This window comes from Capra hircus, chromosome 19, assembly GCF_001704415.2.
Source record: "Capra hircus breed San Clemente chromosome 19, ASM170441v1, whole genome shotgun sequence".
Lineage (NCBI taxonomy): Eukaryota > Metazoa > Chordata > Mammalia > Artiodactyla > Bovidae > Capra > Capra hircus.
This window is the reverse complement of record NC_030826.1, coordinates 40423417-40448536: the sequence shown is the minus strand read 5'-3', so window position 1 is coordinate 40448536 and position 25120 is coordinate 40423417. Positions and strand designations below refer to the sequence as shown.

The 25120-nt window shown below is 48.2% G+C and overlaps 1 protein-coding gene across 1 annotated transcript; it reads left to right on the top strand.

The window, feature by feature from the left end:
• CCR7 (C-C motif chemokine receptor 7) lies at positions 12712-23783 on the top strand. Its single transcript, XM_005693784.3, has 3 exons — positions 12712-12767; positions 18642-18691; positions 21760-23783. The coding sequence occupies exons 1-3, from the start codon at positions 12758-12760 to the stop codon at positions 22837-22839; spliced, it is 1140 nt and encodes a 379-aa protein (XP_005693841.1). The 5' UTR covers positions 12712-12757; the 3' UTR covers positions 22840-23783.

Here is a 25120-nt window from a genome sequence, read left to right as displayed (position 1 = left end):
TGTCCTTTGCTCTTAAAAGTCTTTGCTCTAGAAAACCAGACAGTTTGACAGAAACCAGATTTGTAGTTGCCAAGGGCTGCAGGTGGAGGAAGGGGTTGACTACAAAGACGTATGAGAGGATTTAAGGGTGTGATGAAATTGTTGTATACTGTACCTTGCTTCTGGTGGTGGTTACACAACTGTATGCATTTGCAAAAATCCCTAGAACTGTATACTAAAATAAGTGGGTTTTATTGCATGCAAGAAAAGAAAGAAAGAAAGTGAAGTTGCTCAGTCATGTCCGACTCCTTGTGACCCTGTGGACTGTAGCCTACCAGGCTTCTCCGTCCGTGGGATTCTCCAGGCAAGAATACTGGAGTGGTTTACCATTTCCTTCTCCAGGGGATCTTCCCGACCCAGGGATTGAACCTGGGTCTCCCACGTTGCAGGCAGATGCTTTAACCTCTGAGCCACCAGACTATACCTCAAAAACTTATATAATAAAAATTCTTCAAACCACATTTTAAGAAAGGAGCAATATTTGAAAGAAGAATGTGTTCAGGTCTCTAAAATGAATTTCTTTGGTGAGACTTTGAGTCAGTGAGTCAGTGTAGAGTACATCTGTCACGTTTGTAGTTGCCCATCATCTTATGTATGAATAGCCTTTCTTTCTGGAAGAAATTCCCTTGTTATGGTCTTGCCTCCTCAAGTAGAAGTCAAGAACTCAAACTCCCAGTCTCCCTTGCAGCTAGACATGGGCACGTGGCCTACTCTCCACCAGTCAGAAGCATTCATGAAGATTTTGATTCAGAAGTATGGTGAGGGCTGCAGGGGGCTTCCATTTTCGCTGGTGTGACGATGGCAGAGACATTTGATTTTGAAGCTTTTAGTGGTTGTGAGGTTGAGTTCCTGGTCACCAGCTCAAATTCGTGGAGGGTGGGGATGCATGGGGAAGCTCCGTTCCCTGCTCTCTGCTACTGGCTCTGCGTCTTCTTGGGGAAAGACCTTGATTTCTCTGAGTCTCTTCATCTGCAGGGCTCACCTGACAGAACTGTTGTGAAATTAAGTGAAACACACCAGATTCAGGGTCTGGTATGCAGTAGGTGCTGAATAAGAATTAGCTCCTGTCCTCCCTCAAACAATAGGTAAGATCCTGGAAACTGGGAACCTCCCAGTGGCTTAATGGCTTGGGAGCCTCCCTAGAGCTGGGACCCCAGGAGCTTTATTCAGAAGCCAGTGCTGACACTAACCTTTGAGGAGTGGGAGCAGGTAGTCAGAGCTATATGCCCGTTAAGCTTCCCTCCTCTGCCCAGCTCCTCTCTGGCTGTACCAAGGAGTGAGCATTATTTCATGAGCTCAAGGTAGAGCCTGTTTGGGGTCAAATCAATGAAAAGATGCTTCAGTCTACTGGTTGAGCACCAATAATATGCCATGTGCTGTGTTAAGCATCCAAGAAATAAATAAGTTGCCAACTACTTGCAACCTGATGGAGGGAGAAAAATGCATAGATGCCTGTCATACAAATTAGACTGAGAGATGGTAGGACAGTAGTAGTGTGAATAAAATGCTGTGGGCTTGAGCATCAGAAATTCTTCAGAGGGTGAGGACTCTCTGAGCAGGGTCTCAAATGATGAGTTTGAGTCTAACAGGGGAGGAGGGATTCAGAGGCATCTTAGCCTGAGAGAAGAGCATCTGGAAAAGCCCAGAAGAAGGAAAGTGCATAGCACTCTTGAGGGAACTCAAAGTTGGTCCAGAATGGTGGCAATGCAAAGTGGGTCAGAGACTCCTCAGGCCTCAGGCTAGAGAAGGGCTTTGAATGCCATGAAGAGAGCACAGGAAAAGGATGAAGCGGACATGGTCTCTTTCCCAGCCCCGCCAGAGATGGTCAATGGACTCTTCGAATGCAGATGACCAGAGAGAGCATCTCAGGTCCTCTGGTTCAATTCCCAGCTGAAGAAGCAAGCAATGAGGTGCTCCTGGAAAATGGCTGGCTGAACCGAGACCAGAACCCCTTATTCTTTCCTACCACAACAGGCAGTCTCAAGTGAAACAAGCATGAAGCCACCTGGGCTTTCTAATACCTACAATGTACAGACTCAGCTGTGACACATGCAACACTGGCCCAGTGGCGGGCCTGGCCCAGGGGGTGGGAAGTGGGCCTGCTGGATGTCTCACTCATCAATTGTCACGAGACCAGACATCACTTCCCCTCTCCTGCTTTCACCGCAGAGGCTATTTCAGTCCAAGTTCCTGATCACCCTCGCCACCTGCCAAGAAAAAGGTCACCACAGATGTCAACACCAGGTTTCACTGAGGGACAAAAGGAGCCCATGAGGGATTCTGGGCAACCTTCAGCCACACACAGAGGCTCCAGCCTAGAGCTGTTGGCTACATTCAGACACTGTGGCCAGCCCCAACATCTCTAGGGGTCAAAATTAGAATGGTGTGAGGTTCCACTGAGCAATTCTGGAAGAACAAACTGCCCCCTGCTTTCCCTTAACCTGCCATCAGACCCCCATTCTCACCTGCCTCCACCACTTTCCTCAGGGAACCTGGCAACGTGAAAAACACAGACCTAAACCCTGCCTCTTGATGCCCCACAATGAACCACGCAGCAAAACAGGAAGCATCTTCTTGTCATTGTGTTCTGTGTGCAGGCACGTCCCGACAAGAGGCAGGAAACCACCCCCGAGCCGTGGCAACAGGTGTCAGGGTAACCTGAGGCTTCCCGCCAGTCCTCCTTCCCTTTTCTTCCTCCTGGAGAGCAGTCCCCTTTCTCTCTGCAGCCTGACAACTCCTCACCTCTCACCTGCTACTCCTTTCCCTTTTAACAGCCTGAGGCCTGATAACGACCTTCAAATGCCCTCAAACCTAGTAAGACTGTTGTCTCTCCCAAAATATAATTCCTGAGACCGACCAACCAACACAAAATGTACACATACACTGAAATTAAAAGGACTTCTCTTTTAGATTTTTCTGATTGCCAACTTCTAGGTCAGTTCAAAATAGAAATTCTCTCAAATTTGGGGGTGTCCCTGTCTGGCTGGGGCCCTCAGTCTATCCTAAATCTGCCTGTTGGGTTACCCTGCACTGTTGGAGACCCACACTCCTTGGCTTCAAGTGGGGTTGATTGTTCCCAAGTGGAACAAAACAGGGATGGAGACAGGAGTATTAGAGGCATGGTTTTGGACTTTACCCATTGAATTACAAACCCAGAGGGACTGGAAGCCAGAGGACATCTGGGTTGAGCCAAGAAATTGGTTCTTTAACCAGGGTTCCATCTGCACCAAAGGCTCCCTCCAGGGGACTCTGGGTCTGCTGCCTTCTCTTGGGTCTCTCCAGATCAGACCTTCTACAGAAGGTCCCTGTTCTTCCTTGCCTTGTACAAGACTTACCCTGTTCTTTCTTATGTTAATAGCGGGGGCTGTGTTTATGGCAGGTTAAGTTTTTCTTTATCCTTAAGGTCACTGGGTTATCAGGATGGTTGGACTGAATGACTGTAAAATTCTCTTCCACGTCCTGCTCCTTACTCCTTCTCAGAAACCTTTGCTCATGGGCAGGACTTCCCCATGAGGATGCAGCGCACACATTCCCAGAGAACAGGGCAGGGCATAGAAAGCCTGATCTGAGAACGTCTTTCCCAGGAATGGCCTTAGCCCTTTAGGTCATGCCTCACGTCAATTTGGCATGGTAGGAAAAGTCCCTTAGCTTGGAGGCAAAAATCAAGACACTTCTCTTTTAAGGCTCAGTTTCCTTAGTCAGAAAATTGAAACCTACCCAACCGAGCCACCCTGATTGGTAATGCCATCAGACTAAAAGAATGTGCTTGGAAACATGCAAGCCTCATACAAGTGTGGAGACATTGCCTTCCAGTAACTGGCATGTTCTTCAGTTATTAGCTGACCATGGCATATTGTGTCTGCCGATCCTTGCTCTTGACATGATACCTGGCAGAGCAGATACCCGGTAAATCAATACTGGGTGCATGAAGGGCCAGTGAATGGACAGATGGACAAATGTACATGAAGAGTAGTGGGGAAGAGTCAACTATGGGACCAACATTACTCACCATCTGTTTCACATGTCACAACAGCAGGCAGAGATTCGCTCCAAACACACAGCCAAAGCAAAATACCTCTCACGTGCCAAACACAACCAGATCATTGTACAAGTAACAAAGGCCAGAAATCTGGCCCCCACACGCATCTCCCCTGCAAGGAGGCCAGGTTAAACAGTGTGGCTTTCCCTGTTCCCCCAGCTCCCAAATTGAGTGATTTGAGAAAAGTGAGCAAGCTGTTCAAGGTCTGCCAGGCAAGACTTCTGGTCTTGGCCCTTGCTGCTGACCTCTCAACACCACCTTCCTCTCTTCTCCTGGGTCACCCCTGCTCCCCTCAGATAGCACTTTTTCCATAACCTTCCTGATTCCCTTCTGTGGCATGTTGGGCTTGCCCCTCCCCTCATTAGTTAGCTCTTATCACATTGTGCTTTAATTTTGTCTTCCATTATTTTTTAAATATTATGAAATACTGAATTCATAAACGCATAAAGAATATTACATTGAGATCTTTGTCCACCGCAAGTCAAACCTTACCAACACAGTTTCAGCTCCTAAAAATCCCTCTCCATTGACACTCTTTTCCACCCCTATCTTGAATTTAGTATCTACCTTTCCATGACTATTTTTATTTTTTTTCATTGGAGTATAATTGTTTACAATAATATGTTTCTGCTGTACAACAACGTGAATCAGCTGTATGTATCCATGCCTGTTTTTATACTTGTAATGCTTATGGGCAATTGCCTTTTTATTTTCCCATCTCCTCCACTGTTATAGAATGAGTGTTTGCATCCCCCCCAAATTCATATGTTAAAGCTCTAAGACCCAACATGGCTGTATTTGGAGATGGGACCTCTAAGGAAGGAAGGTTAAATAAAGTCATAAAAGTGAGTCCATAACCCAACAGGATTAATGTCCTTATAAGAAGAGCTATCAGGACTTCCCTGGTGTCACAGTGGTTAAGAATCCATCTGCCAACACAGGGGACATGATCCCTGGTCTGGGAAGATCCCACATGCCAGGGAGCAACTAAGCCTGAGCACCACAACTACTGAACTTGTGTGCCTTAGAGCCTGTGCAATGAGAAGCCTGTACACCACAACGCAGAGTAGCCCCCATTCGCCATAACTAAGGTAAGGCTGCACAAAGCAACGAAGATCCAGTGCAGTCAAAAATAAAATTAATTTTAAAAGGAAGAGATCCCAGAAAGCTTTCTCTGTGTGTGTCTTTCTCTTGTCTTTGTGTCTCTGTGTCTCTTTGTTCCTTTCTCTGTCTCTCCCCTCCACGCCACCTTGCGCACTCTAAGAAAAGCTCATGTAAAGACGTAATGAGAAGGTATACATCCGCAAGCAAGGAAGAGAGGGTGCTCCTCCTGGACCTTGATCTGGGACTTCCAGGCTCACAACTGACTGTGAGAAAATTAATTTCCAGTGTTTAAGCTACACAGTTTGTGGTATTTTGTTGTGGCAGTCAAAGCTAATATATCCACCATATTCCACATGAGCTTGGCAAGGTCAGAGACCATGGGTATTCATCTTTGTATCTGTAGAATCCAGCACTGTGCCTGGCATATAAGTGTTTATCAAATATTTGTTGAATAAATGAGTGAGTGAAGACACTGAGGAAGAAATATGGATGGCCTAGGGCCTATTCCTGGGAGCAAGGTGTTCTCTGCTCCGCCATGACACAGGTCTTATTCAAGTTGCTGCTGAGACTAGAATCTGCAGTCAGCTCCTAATATAAATTTAAAAAGAAGAAAGGAACCCCCGAGAGAGAGCTGGAAGAAGTGGTATCACCTTAGGAAAAGGTTGAAATCGTATCATCAATCAATCAAATTTTCATTAAGCATCTGTTTATTAGGTATTCAGTCCCCAACTGCCTCCATTTCTGTAAGGCAATCGATCTTTGGAAAACCATAGACCAAGTGGTACAAAGATGCCCCAGATAAAAGTGAGCACAATGCATTTGCTTCTCTTATGGACAAGTCCTTGGTACAGAAACCAGTCCCCAAGCACTGGTAAGGAGTTTCACTTCCAGAGTCCCTGCTTTGACTTTTAAGACTCTCCAGACAATTAAAAAAAAAAAAAAAAAAAGATTACCCAGAGGGAAAGAAGCAGCAATCTCAGGGGGCTGGCTTCAAATCTTTTCCTAGGTATGCAACACATGGTCTTAACAAGCGGGCTGAGACAGAGGATAACAGCCAGGGCACCCGTAAGTGAATGATATTAGATATATGTTTTATTTACTTTATTTTTTATTTTTGGCTGTGCTGGTTCTTTGTTGCTGCGTGCCAGCTTTCTGTAGTTGCAGTGAGTGGGGGCTACTCTTTGCTGCCATGTACAGACTTTCATTGCAGCGGCTTCTCCTGTTGCAGAGCACAGGCTCCAGGCACACAGGCTTCAGTAGTTGCAGCGTGTGGGCTCGGTAGTTGCGGCCTGGGGGCTTTAGAGCACTGGCTCAGTAGTTACGGCACATAGGCTTAGTTGCTCCAAGGCATGTGGAATCTTCCCGGATCAGAGATCGAACCCGTGTCCCCCCACATTGGCAGGTGGATTTCTATCCACTGTACCCACCATAGAAGACCTAAAAATATATTTTTAAAATCACAGCACTGTTTGGCACAATACAAAGACCAGCCACAAATGTACACAGTGCAATCTTTCTTCCAAGAAGCATAACGTCTCTGCTTGAATAGAAGACAGTTCCCATGCTGTTGCTATAAATGGCAATTTGAGTGTCCTTGAAGTTAAGTGCTATGAGTGTTCAGAGGAGGGAAGAAAGAGAAGGTGGGCCTGCCTGGACCTCGAAGGATGGGATGCAATTTGGAAAGTCATAGGTTCCTCCTATATTGTCCCTCTCAGAAAGAGTGAATGGTCACTAACTGCTAGCATGTGGAGGGAAAGCTCAGAGTGTTGAGAAATACTAGGGAATCCCCAGTGCCTTGCTCAGGGATCAGCTAAGAAACTGAAACTGAAGGCCTCCAGCCCAAAGTGTGCCGTGTTCACACAGCCAGAGTAGGAGAGGTTGGTAAGGACAGTGAGCAGAGGTCTGGGGTGGGCACCACAGCTTAGCATCCAGCTGAGTCTTCTGAGAAGATCAGAATCAGGATGCTTCCTTTTTCCCCTAGGAACACGGCATGTCTACCACAGAGCTCTTCCGTCCTGCCCTGTGTCCTGTGGATGCTATCTGGGGGTCTTCTCTGGGGTCTATATGAGGCTGAAGAACCAAGAAAATCCCTGAGGACAATAAGGATTATCCTGAGAAAGGAGCCTGGAGATTATGTGGTCCAGTCTCATTATTTTCAGGTGGATATCCAAGAATCAGAGGGAGGAACTGACTTGTCTGAAGCCACATAAAACATTTCAGCAGAGGAAGACTGGAACACAGGTCTTCTGCCTCTAAGCTCAATTTTTCTTAGAAACATCTTGCACATGAAAAAAAGACCTCAAGAGGAAGCTTCTAGAATAGTTCCAAACTGAAGTTGCTCTGCCCTTCCTTGCCAACACCCTACCCAGATATAACCCACTAGAGTCTTTCCCACCTAGTGCAAAAGATTGTCTATATCTTTAAAAGTGAGCAGCCCCCAAGTACCAGTGATGGGAGCAGCCAGAATCTTTAGAATGGAAGGAAAGTTCCAGTTCCATGAGGGCTTCTCAGGTCTCCATTTGGGGGATTTGGAATAAAAGAGACTGGTTAAGCAGTGGATAGGACGCCACAAGAAAGTTCTGCACTCCAGAGTCTCAGATGCCAAAGTTTGGGTATCTCCTAGGCAGTCCATATCCTCACTTCATACTTGAGAACACTGAGGCCCAGAGAGGGGAAGCAACCTACCCAAGATCATACAAAAAACTGGTGAAAAACTTGGCTTAATGCACTGCATCCCAGTTGAATGTTCTTCATATCTTTAGGGCAAAGAAAAGCTATCCTATCTATTTGTCCACCTGTCTTCCAGCCCTATTCAATCTTGGATTTCCTTCCCTCATTTTAGGTAAAGCATCATGTCATGTTTGGCCTCAGTCATAACTGTAGGCAACAGGGACGCAATCTAGCCTTAACTTTTTCTACACAGTAGTCCCCCCTTATCTGTAGGAGATATGTTTGAAGACCCCCAATGGATACCTGAAACTATGAGTATTACAAAACTCTATATATCATACTTACTATATTTTCCTATACATAAATATCTATAATAAAATTTAACTTATAAATTAGGCATGATAAGACAGCAACAAAAATAGCTAACAATAAAATAGAAAAAGTATACCAATATACTGTAGCAAAAGTTATGTGAATGTGATCTCTCTCTTCCTCTCTCAAAATATCTTATTGCAGTGTGCTCACCCTCCTTCTTATAGTGATGTGAGATGATAAAATACCTACCTGATGAGATGAAATTAGGTGAATGACATGGGCATTGTAACATAGCATTATACTACTGTAGAGGTATCATCAGCAGGAGGGTTGTCTGCTTCAAGTGACCCTAGATCATCAAGCAATGATGATGTCAATGGTTGGGGATCCCAGGTGGGACAGAGAAGGACAGTGCAAGATTTCATCACATTACTCAAAATGGTATGCAATTTAAAAATTCGGAATTTTTTTTCTGGAATTTTCCATTTGCTATCTTCAGACTATGGTTGGCCACAGATAATTGTAACCACAGAAAGAAAAACCATGGAAAGGAGGGATTACTGTGCCTTAAACTCCTTAGGAATAGGTATCATCTTCTATCAGTCAGAGCGGAAGCAAAATAAAAGGAAGACCTGCTCTAGGTATTTCAGACAAAAGGAATTTAACATAGGGAGTCAGTTACACAGATGATAGAAGAGCTGATAAGTCAAACAGAGGATGGTGAAGCCACCCAGATATTAATAACAGCAGGAAGTTGCCACCATCGCTAGAACTGGAGAAACACAGGAAAAGGTAGAGCTACCAGAGCCCAGGAAATAGGGCAGGAGTTGGAACTAAGGTGCAGGTTACTCTTCAGGTGCTGGCACCACAGAGATAGGGGCACCACAGAGATAGGGGCTGGCTGATGGACTCTGGGTTCAAAAACATGCAGCCATGGCTGGGGATGCCACTGGCTGCTGGAAGCAGAGAGGGAAAGGAAATATCTTAGCAATGGAAAAATATGCAAATATTTACCCTTCAAAATATTGGGAAGGCTATACTAATATCAGTCAAAATAGATTTTAAGACAAAAGCTGTTTGCAGAGACAAAGGATATGTTATAATGATTAAAAAAAGGGCCATCCATCCAGAGAACGTAACAGGTAAACAGACACACACCGAAACAACAGCGACCAAAAATAAATGAAACAAACATTGACAGAATTGGAGGGAGAAATATGAGAAATACACAATTCAACGATCATAGTCAGAGGCTTCAATACGCTACTTTCAATAATGGATACAACAATGAGGCAGTAGATCAATAAGGAAATAAAGGACATGAACAATATTATGTACCAGTTGCACCTATTAGATATCTATAGAACACTTCACCCAACAACAGCAGGATACACATTCTTCTCAGGTGCACATGGAATGCAGATAGACCATATGTTAGGGCATAAAGCAAATCTCAATAAATTTAAAAGAATCACATATAAAGTATGTTCTCTGACCACAGTCAATAACAGAAGGAAATGTGAAGAATTTACAGATATGCAGAAATTAAACAATGCACTCTTAGATAATCAATGGGTCAAAGAAGAATTCACAGGGAAAGAAACTGGAAAATACTTTGAGATGAATAAAAATGAAAACACACCATATAAAAAACTATGGGATGAGACCAACACAACATTGTTAAACAATTATCCTCACCCCCAATTAAAGATTTTAAAACCTATGGGATATACCTAACGATGTACTTAGAAATTTACAATGCCTATTAACTGTAAATGCCTGTATTAGAGAAAAGAAGAAAGATCTCAAATAAAGAACCTAAGCTTTTACCTTTAAAAATCAGAACAAGAAGAACACACTAAACCTGATTCAAAAAGATGGAAGAAAGTAAAAAAGACTAGAAATATTTATTTAAATGAAATAGAGAATAGGAAAAATAGAGAAGGTCAATAAAACCAAAAGTTGGTACATTGAAAAGATCAGCAAAATTGACAAATCCTCAACTAGACTTACCCAATACCAAAACCACAAAAATATATTGCAAGAAAATAAAAATACTTACCAATATCCCCTATAAATATAGATGCCAAAATTCTCAACAAAAATCTAGCAACATACATAAGGGAAAAAAAAAGATTATGCACCATGACCAAGTGAGTTATCCCAGGAATTCACTTTGGTTTAACATTTTAAAGTCTGTGTCTATAATACACCATATTTAATAGAATAAAGGACAAAAATTATCATCTCAGTGGGCAGAGAAAAGGCATCTAACAAAATTCAACAAACTTGGAATAGAAGGGAATATGCATGATACCCAAAAACTAACTCAAAATGAATGTCAGAACTAAAATGATAAAACTTTTAGAAAGAAGGATAAGAATAAATCTTCATGGACTTGAATTAGGCACTGTTTTCTTAGATATGACACAAAAAGTATGTGAATAAAGAAATATAATTTGATTCATAATTTTAAAGTTCTGTACATCAAAGGATACCATGAAGGAAATAAAGATAATCCACAGGCTGGGGGGAAATATTTATAGGTCATGTATCTGATAAAGCTTTTGTATCAAGACTACATAATAAACTCCCTGAACTCAACAGTAAAAAAGCAAACAACCCAATGGACAGTCGCCTGCACCAAGCTCCTCCATCCACGGGATTTTCAAGGCAAGAGTATTGGAGTGGGTTGCCATTTCCTTCTCCAGGGAATCTTCCCAACCCAGGGACTGAACCCAGGTCTCTCGCATTGTAGACAGATGCTTTACCTTCTGAGCCACCAGGGAAGTCCTTAAAATGGTCAAAGGACTTAAATAGACGTTTTTCCAAGTAAAATTTATAAGTGGTCAATGTTGTCTTGTTGTTGTCTAGTCTCTAAGTCTTATCTTATTCTTTTGCAACCCCATGGACTGTAGCCTGCCAGGCTCATCTATCCATGGGATTTCTCAGGCAAGAATACTGGGGTGGGTTGCCATTTCCTTCCCCAGGGGAAGGGTTGCCCTTCCCCAACCCAGGGATTGAGCCCATGTCTCCTGCGTCAGCAGGTGGGTTCTTTACCACTGAGCCACCAGGGAAGCACACAGATGGCCAACAGGCACATGAAAAGGCACTCGCCGTCATTAGTCATTAGGATAACGCAAAGCAAAACCACTTCACATCCACTAGGATGGCTAGCATCAACAATAAAATAGAGAACAGGTTTTGTTGAGGATGTAGAACCTTCATACATTGCTGATGAGAATGAAAAATGGTGAGGCCACTTTGGGAAAAGCTTGACAGTTCCTTGAAATGGTAAACATGTAGTCGCAATATTACCCAACATTTTCACTCGTAGGCATGTTCTCTAGAGAAAAAGAAGCATATATCCACACAAAAACTTGTATATGAATGTTCCTGGCACCATTATTCATTATAGCCAAAAATTGGAAACAACCCCAACGTCCAGCTCATCATGGATAAACCAAATGGAGTATATGCATACAATGGAATATTATTGAGACATAAAAAGGAATGAAGTACCGATATATATGAGAACATGGGTGAACCTTGGAATCATTATGCTAAGAGAAAGAAGCCAGACACAAAGGCCACATAGAGAATAGTTCTATTTATGTGAAATGTCTAGAATAGGCAAGTCTGTAAAAGACGAAAGTAGATTTGTTGTTGCCAGTGGCTGGGGGTGGGGATGGAGGGGATAGCGAGAGTCATTTCTAATGAGTAAAGGTGGAGGAGGCGTGGTTTTTCAGGGGGAAACTATTTTAAACGTTCCAAAACAGATTGTGGTGATGATTGCACAACTCTGTGAATATACCAAAAAAATTTTTTTTGACTGGTACTCTTTAAAAGGGTGAATTTATTTGTGAATTATATCGCAATAACATTGTACTTAAAAGGAAAGGAAAGAAAAAGAAGAGGAGAGGAAAGAGTAAAGAAAATGAAAGAAAAGAAAAAAGAGGAGAAAAGAGACAGCCTGGTCCGATGGCTGATTCATGTTGATGTGCGGCAGAAACCAACACAATATCGTAAAGTAAATTTCAAAAAAAAGAAGGAGATCCTGGCACATCCCTCCTCTTCTGCTTTCCAACATCTGTCAGTGCCTCCCATTGGCCAAACCTACCCAAAAACCAGAGGGCAAAGCAGTTTGGGAAATGTAGTCCCCTATGACACTGAGTTGGGCAAGGGAAGGATGGGGACAGATCTTTCACTTATCTCCAGCTCCCTGGCATGTGATACCTAGGGTGTAAACATTTATCAGACCAATAAATAGTTTCATTCCCCTGCCTTGGGCGGGGCCCTGAGTCTGCAAGGGGGGCTTTCTGAATGTAAATGACCCAGTGACTCATGATCCTATGACTGGTGAGTGGGCTGTCACTCTCTTTCACCTTCTCGTACCCCTCACACCCTTTGGTCCCAGGAAGCCACCTAAGCCCAGACCCTGAGTGAGGCCAGAGAAGGGGGAGGAGCGGGGGTGGGAGGGGCAGAGGAGAGGGTGGCTCCTCTCACAGCTTAAAAGGGGCTAGAACCACATCCTCCCCAGACAGAGCCCCGGCACAACCTTCCTGTGTGGTTTCAGCCGCCGAGAGAATCATGGACCTGGGTGAGTGAGCCTCCCCCGAGTGAGAGAGATAGCAGTTACTGGGGTCACTTGGATGGCCAGAATGACTTTGTGGAATGGGGGTGGAGGATGGGGTGGAAGGCATGGGGGAGCCTCCCGGAGGAACCAGGTGGCTTTGGTGGGAATCAGTGGCTCCTCCCAGAGAACGTGCACCCCTGTTCCTCCAGGTACTTCTTTCGGACCTAGGGAAGGGGGTGACCATTGTTACCAAGAATAGTAGGTTCTGCAGAAGGTGCCAGGGCTGGGGTGGTAGAGATCTGGACAGCACCTGCTCTAGCTAGCCAGGGGGTGATGGGGAAGGCTCCCGGGGGCCCCGTTTCATCAGAGAAATCTTGGAGGGTTCAGGACCCTCCATTTGCCCGCCTATTCCCACCTCTCTCCCAGGCTGAGCTTGTCTACTCTCTTAGGGTTATGACAAGAGGCAGATTCAAGGTGAGTGCATTATGTAAGTGACACTATACTAGCAACACGAGCTGCGCTTACTTTCTCTCTGTTGCATATCCCACGGGGAGGCTGTTGCCTCTTGCCAGTCAAAGGTTGAATGGGCAACACAAAATGAGACCACGAGGGGCCTTCAGCTGAAGTCACAGCCAGGGCCTCCAACTCAGCTCCCAGTCTCACTCACTTTTTCTACCTAAAAAGTGAGTATTATTCCAAAATCCATCCTCTGGTCTAACCTTGGTCTTAACTAGAGGGAGTCCAAGGGAAGCCCCAAGCAGGTCCTTAGGGGTTCACCCAGCTCCGGACACCCCATTTACAAATCTCAGCTTAAGAGTCAGCTGAGGCTACAAAGGCCAGGTTCCTGGACGGCTTGTTCTCACCAGCAAACAAACACCACAGCAGCCTCAAAGCCACAAGGGGTTGGCTTTAAAAAGTGAAGGTTCCCTGTTCATCCTCTGCTGTCCTCACACCCCTCCCCATCACACCACAGCCTCTTGCCTTCATGTCGGCTTTTCCCGCCCACTCGGAACCTAGGGTCGACTCAGCAAACAGCTGTCAAAGGGCTAAAGTGGCTCTTGCACCCACCAACCCAGAACTCCTGGAAGGCAGGCTTTGATTCTTGCACCTCTGATTCCCAGGGGCTTTGGAGGTGTGAGCAGAAAAAGGTTTGTGGAATGAATGAATGGCATCAAGAACTCTGATTTTAGTTTTTAAAAATCCCTTCCAACTTCCCCTCCTCCCAGCAGCTTGCCCACTAATCCCACTTCCCAGACATCCACCCCTACTAACTATGGTACCAGAATGCAGACATTGTCCCCTGGAGACCCCGATCCTGCCCCTCTGTTTGACCTCTGTGAAAGAAACCAAGCAGGTCCCCGCGGTGCACCAGTAAAGGCTAGAGAACCGGCTCCCTGATATGTAGTGCTTGCCAATTGCCACGGTGTAAATTCTCCCATCATAGCCGATTACAAGCTGTCAGCCGATTTCAAGCTGTGGAACGACTGAGCAGAGAGTCAGAGAGAGATGTTCGTCGCTGACTTGATGAGCCCATGAGAGCAGCCACAGCGCAGCACGGAGGGTCCTCCTCCCAAGGACTAGGTTTGGGGTGCTAGACTCACAGGCATTAATGAGGGAGGGAGGTCCTTTTAATGCAGGACATGTCTCCAGAATAAAAGGCTGTTGTTACTGTTCACTCAATTCGAGAGAGCCCCAACGGCCGACTGAGCCCCAAATACTGGTGGAGGGGACATCACTGATACATTTTGCTCAGATGAGGCTCCAGGGCTCTGGGCCGTTTGTATGACATGAGCCACAAAGGATCTGGTTTTTTTTTTCATCTTTGTCAGCCCAGCAGGGCGCCTGAGGTGGGTGAGGGGTAGAGTTTCTGTTACACAAAATGAGAAACGCCAGAACCCAGAGCTGAGCAGGCCTTTTTCACGATTTGAATGGGCAGCCCGAGGTGCCTTCTTTGTCCATCTTTAAGAAATGGGGCCTAAGACTTCAGTTCGAATTTTCCAAAGCAGAGAAGAAAAAAAATGAGCCATGAGATACTCATTTCCCACAGCTCAGCCAGAAATAGAGGCAGAGGGAGAAGTTGAAGGAATTCAGGGCCAATCCCTTCTGGCCTTTGGGGAGCCTGACTGGGGAAGAGGGGAACCCTGCAGCCTGGGGGAGCTGTTGGGAAATCTCTCCTCTTTGCTTGGTACTTTCAGTCAACTGCTATTGATGGAAGAATTCAGGCAGGACCAGTCTGGTGTAGGGAGAGACACATGTGTCAATGACCCATTGCAAGAGGGGGAGAGAGAGTGCTGATGGGGTAAAAGGAGGGCAATTGTGAAACCTAAAGAAACGAACAGTGACTATGAGTCACGGGGCATTTAAGCTGGGTTTTGAAGGATGTGTAGGAGTTCTCGAAGCAGACAAGGAGAAGCAAGGGGCCTAGGAGGTAGCAGGACTAGCAATCTCAGTGGCTCAATTGCCAGTAATGTAACTGAGGGAATGGGCATAAGATATAGTAAGTGAAGGACAGTGGAGTGATTCAGAGGTTAGTCCCACCTAAAGGCATCCAAATCCAATTTTTTTTTAACTCCATGTAACAAAGCAGAATATCCTGTGGACTCAGCCTACAGGCTCCCAGCTGGTCAGCTCTAATAAAAGCTAATAGAGACAAGAAAGAGGCAAGCTGAGAAGGATGTATAGAACCTGGCTGTACTGAGAAGGAAGGGAGGTAGGACAGACAGGCAGGGTCCATCTTTAAGATTCTGTATGACATTGCTGAAAAACTTTGGGTTTTTTTACTGAAAGCAATGAGAAACCAGTGAAGATTTTTTTTTGTTTCAGTTAGATGAGTTAAATATTGTGGTCTGTGTTTCAGAGGAGATCTGGGGTGGCAAAGCCTTATGTCAGGGTAGAAGTGGGGCCAGCTCTGGGATGTTACAGGGATAGAGTCAACAGAACAAGTGACCAATAGATGGAGGAGAGTGTGGATTCCCCTGATGCTCCACAGAGGCTCCAATACACAACAGACTCAACAGAAATGAAGTAGCAGGATTTCCATTCAAAAATCTCAGACCATCTCTTTGCAGCTGTGTGACCCAAACAAGTGGATTAACCTCTCTGAGCCTCTATTTTCTGAAATATAGAATGAGACTCACAAGGGGTAACTCACAGGATATTAGGAGAGAAAGGAACATAAAGTCTGAGAGGCAGCACGGAAGAGGAATTGGGAGTGTGGTTTCTGAAATTAAATGGATTCAAAGCCCAGCTACATTACCAGCCAGCTGCGTGACTTTGGGAAAGTTACTAATCTCTAGTTTCTCTCACTGGGAGCTAAGGTTGGAGTTCTAGGGAATTTCCTTTTCGTTGTGATCATTACTAGAAACTCAAGAACTCAGAAAATACCCAATGCATCACTCAACCGCTCCTCAGCCCCTGAGATTCCCAACTTCTCTGGCCCCACCCTGGTGGCTGCCCAAGGCCAGTTGCTTTATGACTTTGTAACAGACAACAATCATCTGAGTCAAGGCCGTTGACCAGGCCTCCTCTGCTTCACACCAGAGTTTCCCCAAGTTCCTGTTTGGTCACCTTTCTTGAAAAACAACCTATGCTGGTCCTAGAAGATCCCTGCTCAACGACCTTCTCCAACACACCTGGAAGGAGACCTCACCTACGCACATCCTCTAGCGCCCCTCCTGAGCCCCCCCACCCCCAGCCAGTGGCAAAAGGACTGAGAGAAGGCCCAGGAAAGGAGGTTGATGGAGTGAAATAGAAACACAACTCTTACCCCTCGTGTTTCACCCGTTGTGACATCACAATCTTGAGGTTTCTCGGTTCTCAGACAGTCAGAGCAGGCTTTCTCTAGAGTAACTGTAAGACTGGTACGTTTAAAGAAACCTCGAGCACTTCACATCAAGATGAGTCAGTGGAGGTTGGGCAGCTCGTTGGACCACAGGAGAGTGTGCTTAAGGGTAGAGATGTGGACTCGAGCTCAAGGGCTCTCGGGATAATTCATCAAGGAAGGGGGATGAGAGAGGGGAGCCTTGATGTTGCACAAAAATCCATTCCCACCCAAGACTGCAAATACTCAGGGGCAAGCTGGGGACGACAACTCCTCCCCCCAGAAACAGAAGATGAAGCTAGGAAGGCAGGTCCAAGTAGACAGTGGAGGGCTGGACAGCCACGCTCAGCATCAGGCTGCCATCCTTAGGACTGGTTAAAGAGATCCTAAGGATTTAGCAGGAGGGCACAATGGGGGTTGGCATCAGAGCTATGATTGAGGAAGATGTGCCTAGCAGTAATGTGCAGTATAACGGGAGAAATACCTGTTTATTTATGTGGCTCCATGCCCTTCCTCCTTCCTGCAAGACACCCCAACCCCAGAATTTCTGTCTTAGGCAAATTCCCCGGGTAATGGCAACTTGGATGTCATGTCATAACATTTCCAGCAGGTGGTGCTGTGGCCAAGCACACGGACCCTCTGGCCCTGTGCTGCGGCATCTTGGGAAGCAAGATTCCTTGCTTGCTTGAAGGGAGCCCTGAGCCTCCAGAAGGTGCTAGAAGCAGGGTCCCAAGCATTGGTCTGTTGACCCTCCTGAGACTAGAGGTGCGATGGGTCAGCAAGTCCTGCCTTATATTCATTCCTGGCATCACAGTTACTGTCTCCCATGGGCTGGTCCAATTATAGGAAGGGGTTTTACAGAGATGAATAGGGCACAGCTCTCAGACTTTAAGTGAGATAAGACTTCTGTATAAATCACCTTGTCGACTCACTTGGTCTCCCCTGTTTGACCCCCTGGAAGAAATAAATTCCAAGTCCAGCACTCAACTCAGCCACCAAGCAGAACTGAGCTTCCAGGGCTCACATCAGGCCTTGGGAGAACCTGGGTTCTCAACCTGCCGTTCAGAACTAAGGAGGGCCTCCTGGCTTCCAGAAAGCCGCCAGCCTCTGACTCCTTCCCACCATTTTTCTCTTTCACCAAGGCCCTAGATTAGAAGCAAGTTAAAGAAAACATATCCGTGCTAGTCAAGTGACCTTGGGGGAATGGCCTCACTCTTGTCACACAGCCACATGGCAAGGTCCCCACAGGGCAGCTTGGGAGAAGGGCAAACAAGTCATTCATTCATTCACTCACTCAGCAGCACACAGTCTCTGGGCACCTCCTCATTTATGGGCCTGAACTAGGTAAAAGGGACGATGTCCCTGGCCCAGAGGCAGGCTAGGGGCATGGGCCAGGTGGACCACCAATGAGTGCTGGATGGACGACAGCCGGATGAGGGGTGTTTGGGGGAGCCTCATGGGTCCCAGAAGAACTTTACTATTTGCCACTGAGAGGCAGTAAGGAATGCTCCTTCATGCAGCCCTGTGAAAGTAGTCTACCTCCTCAGCCAGCCTCCACCAGGAAACAGTCAGGGCTTCATAGGTGGCTGCCCACCCACTGGGTGCAGGAAAAATGCTCCCCATTGCCTCCTGGCACCAGAGCAGGGCGGGACACACACACACCACCTCCACCACCTCAGGGTCTTGCTTCCTGCATAGCATGGAATAGGAGGGGATCGTCCAGACGCAGGAGTCAAGGTCAGCTGAAGCTCAGCCTTGAGGGATAATCTGGGCCAGGATGGACTCTCCTATTCCAGAAGAGACCCTGAAGAGCCAAGAGGAGAGGGAGCGCCTGCCCTGCATTCTGATCCCCCTCCTTTCCAGGACCCTTTCTGGAGTTGAGGAGGAAGCAGAGGTGAAGACAGTGAGCCTGGGCCACTGGCCAGGTGCTCCAAGGCACAGTCTGGTTCTTATGCTCTCAAATGCTGTGTCCAGAGCCTGTGATGAAAGTTCCCCACGTTCTCCCTGGCTCTGTGGGGTTTTTTCATAACAAAGAGCCAGTCCTGCTGAGCAATAACTTTCCTACCTTGTCTCTTCAGGGAAGCCAATGAAGAACGTGTTGGTGGTGGCCCTCCTCGTCATTTTCCAGGTGAGGTGTCCTGCCTGCCAAGGAAAGCTCCATTCCCTCTCCCAAATGCCCCTCAGCAAACCTAGCCCTTCTCAAACCCAGGCCCTGTGGTTCTGGTGGAGTCACTGGGCATTTACTGGAAAGAAATAGACCCAGGCACAAATTTGGTCTTCTTTAAGCTGATGGCCACCCTCTCCATCTTCTGAGTAACCCTAGAAAGCCACAGGTGTTCTCTGAATTCCTTTACTCCATTTCAATTAAAACTTTTGGGAAAGCAGGTTACCCTGCCTTCCCCACTTCACTTCCAATATCCCCACCCAGGAGATAGAAAAGTAGACTCTTGAGTTCCTGGAGAGAGTTCTTTGCTTTGCAAAACAGCAAAGGCTGTGAGGTTACTGGGTCTGGAACATATGTGCCCACACACCCATGAGTGTAAATCTTCATATGTAAGATGAGAAAAGAACCTGCGGGCAGCTTACTATCCTATCACCCCAAACATGTCTTCCTCCCAAGATCTCCAGCTAAATGCTCCCTTCGAAGTCCCAGTTCCCTTTTCTGAAATAGACTGATCTGAGCCTCACTGGGGGAAGGGGAGGGGAGGATGGGGACCCTGGAGTGACAGAGGGTGGATGGAACCCATCCTTCAGGGGGGCCCAGAACTCTGGAGCAAAGGCCACCAGCTTACAGGTCTCAGCTTCTCAATCCCAGATGTGGAAACAGAAAATCCACACCCACCAAGTGCCAGAGTTAGAAATCCACTCTTCCCCCGACTTTGCTGGGGTTGGGAGCTCTCTTGGAGCCAGAGGAGGCGGCTGAGGCCAGAGCTGGAGAGGCAGTGCTTCAGAATTTGGCTCCTCCCCAGGTCTGGAGGCCAGAGAGGCAGTTTTCCAGGAGCTCTGGCCAGAGCCAGGCCCCAAGCTGGGCACTGTTCCCAAAAACCCATCCCAGAGACCTCCTGGAGCTTGGGTTGTAGCCTACAGCCTGGCCCCCTTCCCCATCAGCCCTCCCTCCCCACCATCTCCCCTCTTCCCAGGGCTCCAGAGTGCTGGAATGCTAATAGTGGAAACTGGAAGGTTGGGGAGGGGATGAGGGACAGCTGGGCTCATCTCCTTCTTTACCTGGGGAGATGGGGGTGGCTCAGATGGGGCAGGATGTGGTGGAGCTGTGGGCTACAGAGACATCAAGCCTGGTGGCCCCTGGTGAGGGGTGGGGCAGGTACGAAGAAGAGAAAAAGGAGGCCGAACAGGGCAGTGGGAAGCACACGTCTTAGAGGCTGGGTGTATTGCCCACCGAAGCCCAGAACCCGCTTATGTCCAGATCTGAGGTCTTGGGTGTTACCCTGGGCAGCCAAGGACAGCCAGCCTTTGGCAGGCCTCCCAGGCTGCAGTCGTACCCAGAAAAGAGGAAAGGGTTGCCACTGACATCTCTTCTCAAGATAGCAATGGCCCAAAAAAGGCTCCAGGATATGATTTGGTCCTCACCCTGTCCCCACACAGAACAGTGATGAATCCAGAATGTGGAAGTGAGCAAGAGCCAGGATAATACAGGCAAATCAGGAGACTGGGTTCCCGTTCTGGCTGAGTAACCTTGAACCAGTCCCATTGAAGAGCCTCCTTTCATCACCTCTACAGTCCCTCCAGTTTCCCAATGGTGTAAATCCATCATACAGGGCTGCCCAGGGCCCCATTCCCAGAGGACGGACCAGGAGTTTGCTGAGACAGTTTCCAGCCCAGCTCCCCGCCCCACACAGCTCAGCTACCCCATGTGTCTCCTTCATTGATCAAATCACAGCCGTCTGCCTGAACCTTCACCCTGCCCTGCAGATAGCCTAAAAAATACCCTGAACACGTGAGCCCTACTGTTTGGAATATGCCAGAAGAGACAGCGAGGAAAAGAGAGAGGAGTAAGGTGCGGGGAGAGGGGGAGAGGGTGGGAAGATGGAGGGAAGATATGGCTGCGCTTCCTTCCTGTGTCCAAGAGGACTCACAGCTGAGGCTGCGGCCCCGCCATCCACTTGGGCCTGTATCCCCTGAGCTCCTGCTGCCTGCTGGTCTCTGTGCCTGGGGCCCCAGGGATCCATAAGCCTTCTGGTCACTCACCACCCATGATCACAGCATCTTGCCCCAACCCAGGGCGTTGTGGCCTCTTAACAGAGTTTTGCCTTCCTCTCGTCTCACTCCACTTCCCTGGTGGCTCAGGGGTAAAGAATCCACTTGCAATGCTGGAGACACAGGTTCGATCTCTGAGTTAGGAAGCTCCCCTGGAGAAGGAAATGGCAACCCACTCCGCTATTCTTGCCTGGGAAATCCCATGGACAGAGGAGCCTGGTGGGCCACAGTCCATGGGGCCGCAAAGAGTTGGACCCAATTTAGCGACTATAACCACCACCACCTTCTCCCTCTGGGCCCTCCTCAACTTTAGCCCAAGTGGGTTTTCCCTCCAAAGCTGGGGTATGTTTGCAGGCCTCCTCCCTTGCAAAGTTCTTTCTACCAGATTCCAAAGGAGACTCAAAAAGAAAGACCTACCATCCCATTTTTCTGGAGTTTCCAGCAGGCAAAATCAAAGTTCCATGAAGACAAAGGGATGCCAGAATCCAAGTTAGGAACCTCACAACAACCATGGGAAGGAGAGAGTATTCATCTCCATTTCCCAAACGAGAAAACTGAGGCTTGGAGAGACAAAGTACACTTAACCAGGCCAAGGCTCTTTTGACCCCCAAGCCTAGACCATTTCCAGTCTGCCGTTAACACCTATAAGATCAAGTCTCTCAGAAGACTTCCTACTTACTAGAAATGCAGAATCCCAGGCTTCACCCCATCCTACTACATCATATGAACCAAATCCCCAAGTTCAAGAGCATGTTAAAATTTGAGAAACCACCAATTTCAAGTTGAAGAATCACCTAGAAAGTTTAGAAAAACAGATTCCTGGGCCCCAGCTCCTGACATTTGGGTTCCGTGGGTCTCAGAAGGGTGTCTAAGAATTCGCAGATGATACTGATCACAGTTTGAAACCACTGCTCCAGACAGTCCCAGGGCAGTGAGATTTCAACCCACTCAGCTAAGCTGGAGCGTGTTCCTTCCCTGCAGGTGTGCCTCTGCCAAGATGAGGTCACGGATGATTACATCGGAGACAACACCACAGTGGACTACACGCTGTACGAGTCCGTGTGCTTCAAGAAGGACGTGCGGAACTTTAAAGCCTGGTTCCTCCCGATCATGTACTCCATCATTTGCTTCGTGGGCCTTCTGGGCAACGGGCTGGTCATGCTGACCTACATCTATTTCAAGAGGCTCAAGACCATGACTGATACGTACCTGCTCAACCTAGCCCTGGCGGACATTCTCTTCCTTCTGACTCTCCCCTTCTGGGCATACAGCGCAGCCAAGTCCTGGGTCTTTGGGGTCCACGTTTGCAAGCTCATCTTTGGTATCTACAAGATAAGCTTCTTCAGCGGCATGCTCCTGCTGCTATGCATCAGCATCGACCGCTACGTCGCCATCGTCCAGGCCGTCTCGGCCCACCGCCACCGTGCCCGTGTCCTTCTCATCAGCAAGCTCTCCTGCCTGGGCATCTGGATGCTGGCCATGGTGCTCTCCACCCCAGAGCTGATGTACAGCGGGATCCAGAAGAGCAGCAGTGAGCAGGCACTGCGGTGCTCCCTCGTCACCGAGCACGTGGAGGCCTTGATCACCATCCAGGTGGCCCAGATGGTGGTAGGCTTCCTGATCCCCCTGGTGGCCATGAGCTTCTGCTACCTTGTCATCATCCGCACCCTGCTCCAGGCACGCAACTTCGAGCGCAACAAGGCCATCAAGGTGATCATCGCCGTGGTTGTGGTCTTCGTAGCCTTCCAGCTGCCCTACAACGGGGTGGTTCTGGCCCAGACAGTGGCCAACTTCAACATCACCAGCGGCACCAGCTGCGAGCTCAGCAAGCAACTCAACATCGCCTACGATGTCACCTACAGCCTGGCCTGTGTCCGCTGCTGCGTCAACCCTTTCTTGTACGCCTTCATCGGCGTCAAGTTCCGCAGCGACCTCTTCAAGCTCTTCAAGGACCTGGGCTGCCTCAGCCAGGAGCGGCTCCGGCAGTGGTCTTCCTGCCGGCACACCCGGCGGTCCTCCATGAGCGTGGAGGCTGAGACCACCACCACCTTCTCCCCGTAGGAGGCACCTCCACTGGGACTAGAGGGACCTCTCCCAGGGCCCCTCAGATCAGGGACACGGAGCAGAAGATCCAACAGCTGCTGAGGGAAAGGCCGGTCTGGCCATTAAGGTTTATCTCGTGGTAAAAACCTGAGCCGCAGAAGAGAGAAGAACGCCAACCCTCGCTAGCTACCTCAACCAAGGCTGCAAAGAGACATGGTTGATAAGCTACCCCAGATCCTGCAACACTCCAAAACCAAGACCATTATCCTCTAAACCCCAAAACCAGAGGTGAAAGTCAAGAAACAGCTCACACCTCGCGAAGTGAAGGGGAGCAGGTGTTGGTGAGATCTAGGTGGTGGAAGGGGCCCAGCGAGTATTCCAGATCAATGTTCTTCTCGAAAGAAGTCCTCCCCAAGACTCAAGGCAAGGTCTTCCAGAGACCAGAGACCATGGGGAGATTTCTTGCCTGAGCAGGGGAACAGGGATGCCAGTGGGTCAAACTAACTCTCTGAATCCCTGCCTCCATCTCTCTTTTTCCTCTGCCATCTGAGCCAGCAAGAATCGGCAGCCTCCAAGCCTCCTAAAAGCATGCTGAGCCCTCGTCTGCCACCTCTCCTCAGGCTCTCCAAGCTGAAGGGGTGTGGTGCTTCCCACAGGCCAGTCCCTGCCTAAGCCCTGTTCCCAGCCACGATTCTGGGGCAGAGATGAAATATGGCCGGCCCATCTCAGGTCTCAGCTCAGCTCCGAAGGGAGGAGCAGGCAAGGAGAAAGGTTAAGGGCCGGGGGTGGCTGCCTGCAGCCAGCCAATGAGCTGCTGTTTTATTCTCTGCCACAGGGAGAAAACATCTCTCATCCTGTTCTGCTTTCAGTTCATTAAGAGAACACATTTTATTCATTACAAATAAAAGTTTTCCCTGGAGGAAACAACAACTTTAAAAGAAAGGGGGAAAAGTTTTTTCAGTAAATGGCAAATGAGTGTGTTCTTGTTTTGCAAACCCCACACCCCACCTGACTACCCCCACAGCCCTTTTCTCCCCCAGGCTTCATTGTTCAGAGATGCTCAGAGCCACAAGGTCTGAGCCCTTCCAATGACACAGGCCCTGAGTGGCTGAACGAGGTAGGAGGGGCAGAAGGACAGGGTGTCCAGCTTGCAAACACCTTTCCAGAGCTCACGGGACCCAAGCCTGTGCAGTCAGCAGTGATCTAGACACACAGTCTGAGCCAAGCTCTGCAAAGAACCAAGTTGTCCCTGTAACGTCTGTGGCTGGAAACCCTCCCTGACCCTTCAATCACTTTCACACTGTCCTGCTCATCTATCCCAGCTCAGTCTGGAACTGGAGCCCCTGTCCCTTAGTCAGTCTCCCCAGGCTCCCAAATGGTGTTTAGAGGGAGGACCTCCCCCGACACCCATCTGCCGCGGCATCCTGGATCCAGGGGGCTTGAGAGGGGACCCAGGTAATACATCCTGTACTGGGTGCTTGGGAGTCAGATCTGCCCTTGACCCTTCCTGGCCACTATTGCAACAATGGCCTTCCATTGTGTGGACACCCATCGTGGAGGGGAAGGGATCAAGGAACAGCCACTGTCCCCATCACAGGCCCAGGATCCATGTCACTGGGTGTTCTGATGCCTGCCCAGTCCCCGGCTTCTCCAAGCCAGAGAGGGTAGTCCAGCCAGTGATGTATGAGGAGGTGTCTGAAGGACCTGGTGCTGTAATAGCTCAGGGTCTGGAGGCGGAAGGGAGCTGAGACACTCATGAAAAGGTGACTCCATAATTTTCCAAAGCAAAAAGAGCCTCATTGGGAAAAGAGCCTGCCTGGAAATGAAACCCGTTCTCTCATCTCATAAGCACATTGCGGTACCCTCCTCCACCGGCTGCACTGGACTCGAGCCGGGACCGGCACCCTGAGAAGGATGAGGCTGGCACATGGAGCCGTGGCACCAGCAGCCACATCAATATTAATCAGCGCAGCTGCCATGATGGGAGGGGTGACCCCAGCACAGCTGCGGGCCTTGAGGGGAGCATGCCGGGACCTAAGGGTGGGAACGCTGGTGTGTGCATCCTAGTGAACTTACACGTGGGAGATATATCCTCCCTTCCTGAAGGGGAGGAATGTAACAGCGCCGTCATGAGCAGGAAGGCAGGCCAACCACACAAACACGCCACCTCGGCTTCAAATACGTTTTTCTAAAATACCTCCAAGTATTTGCAAAACCCCCAGCAGTGTCCATTCCCCACAGTGCTGTGTCTCAAAGCACTGACCTCGGCTCACTGCTGGCCTGGTCGCTGCTCGGTTGC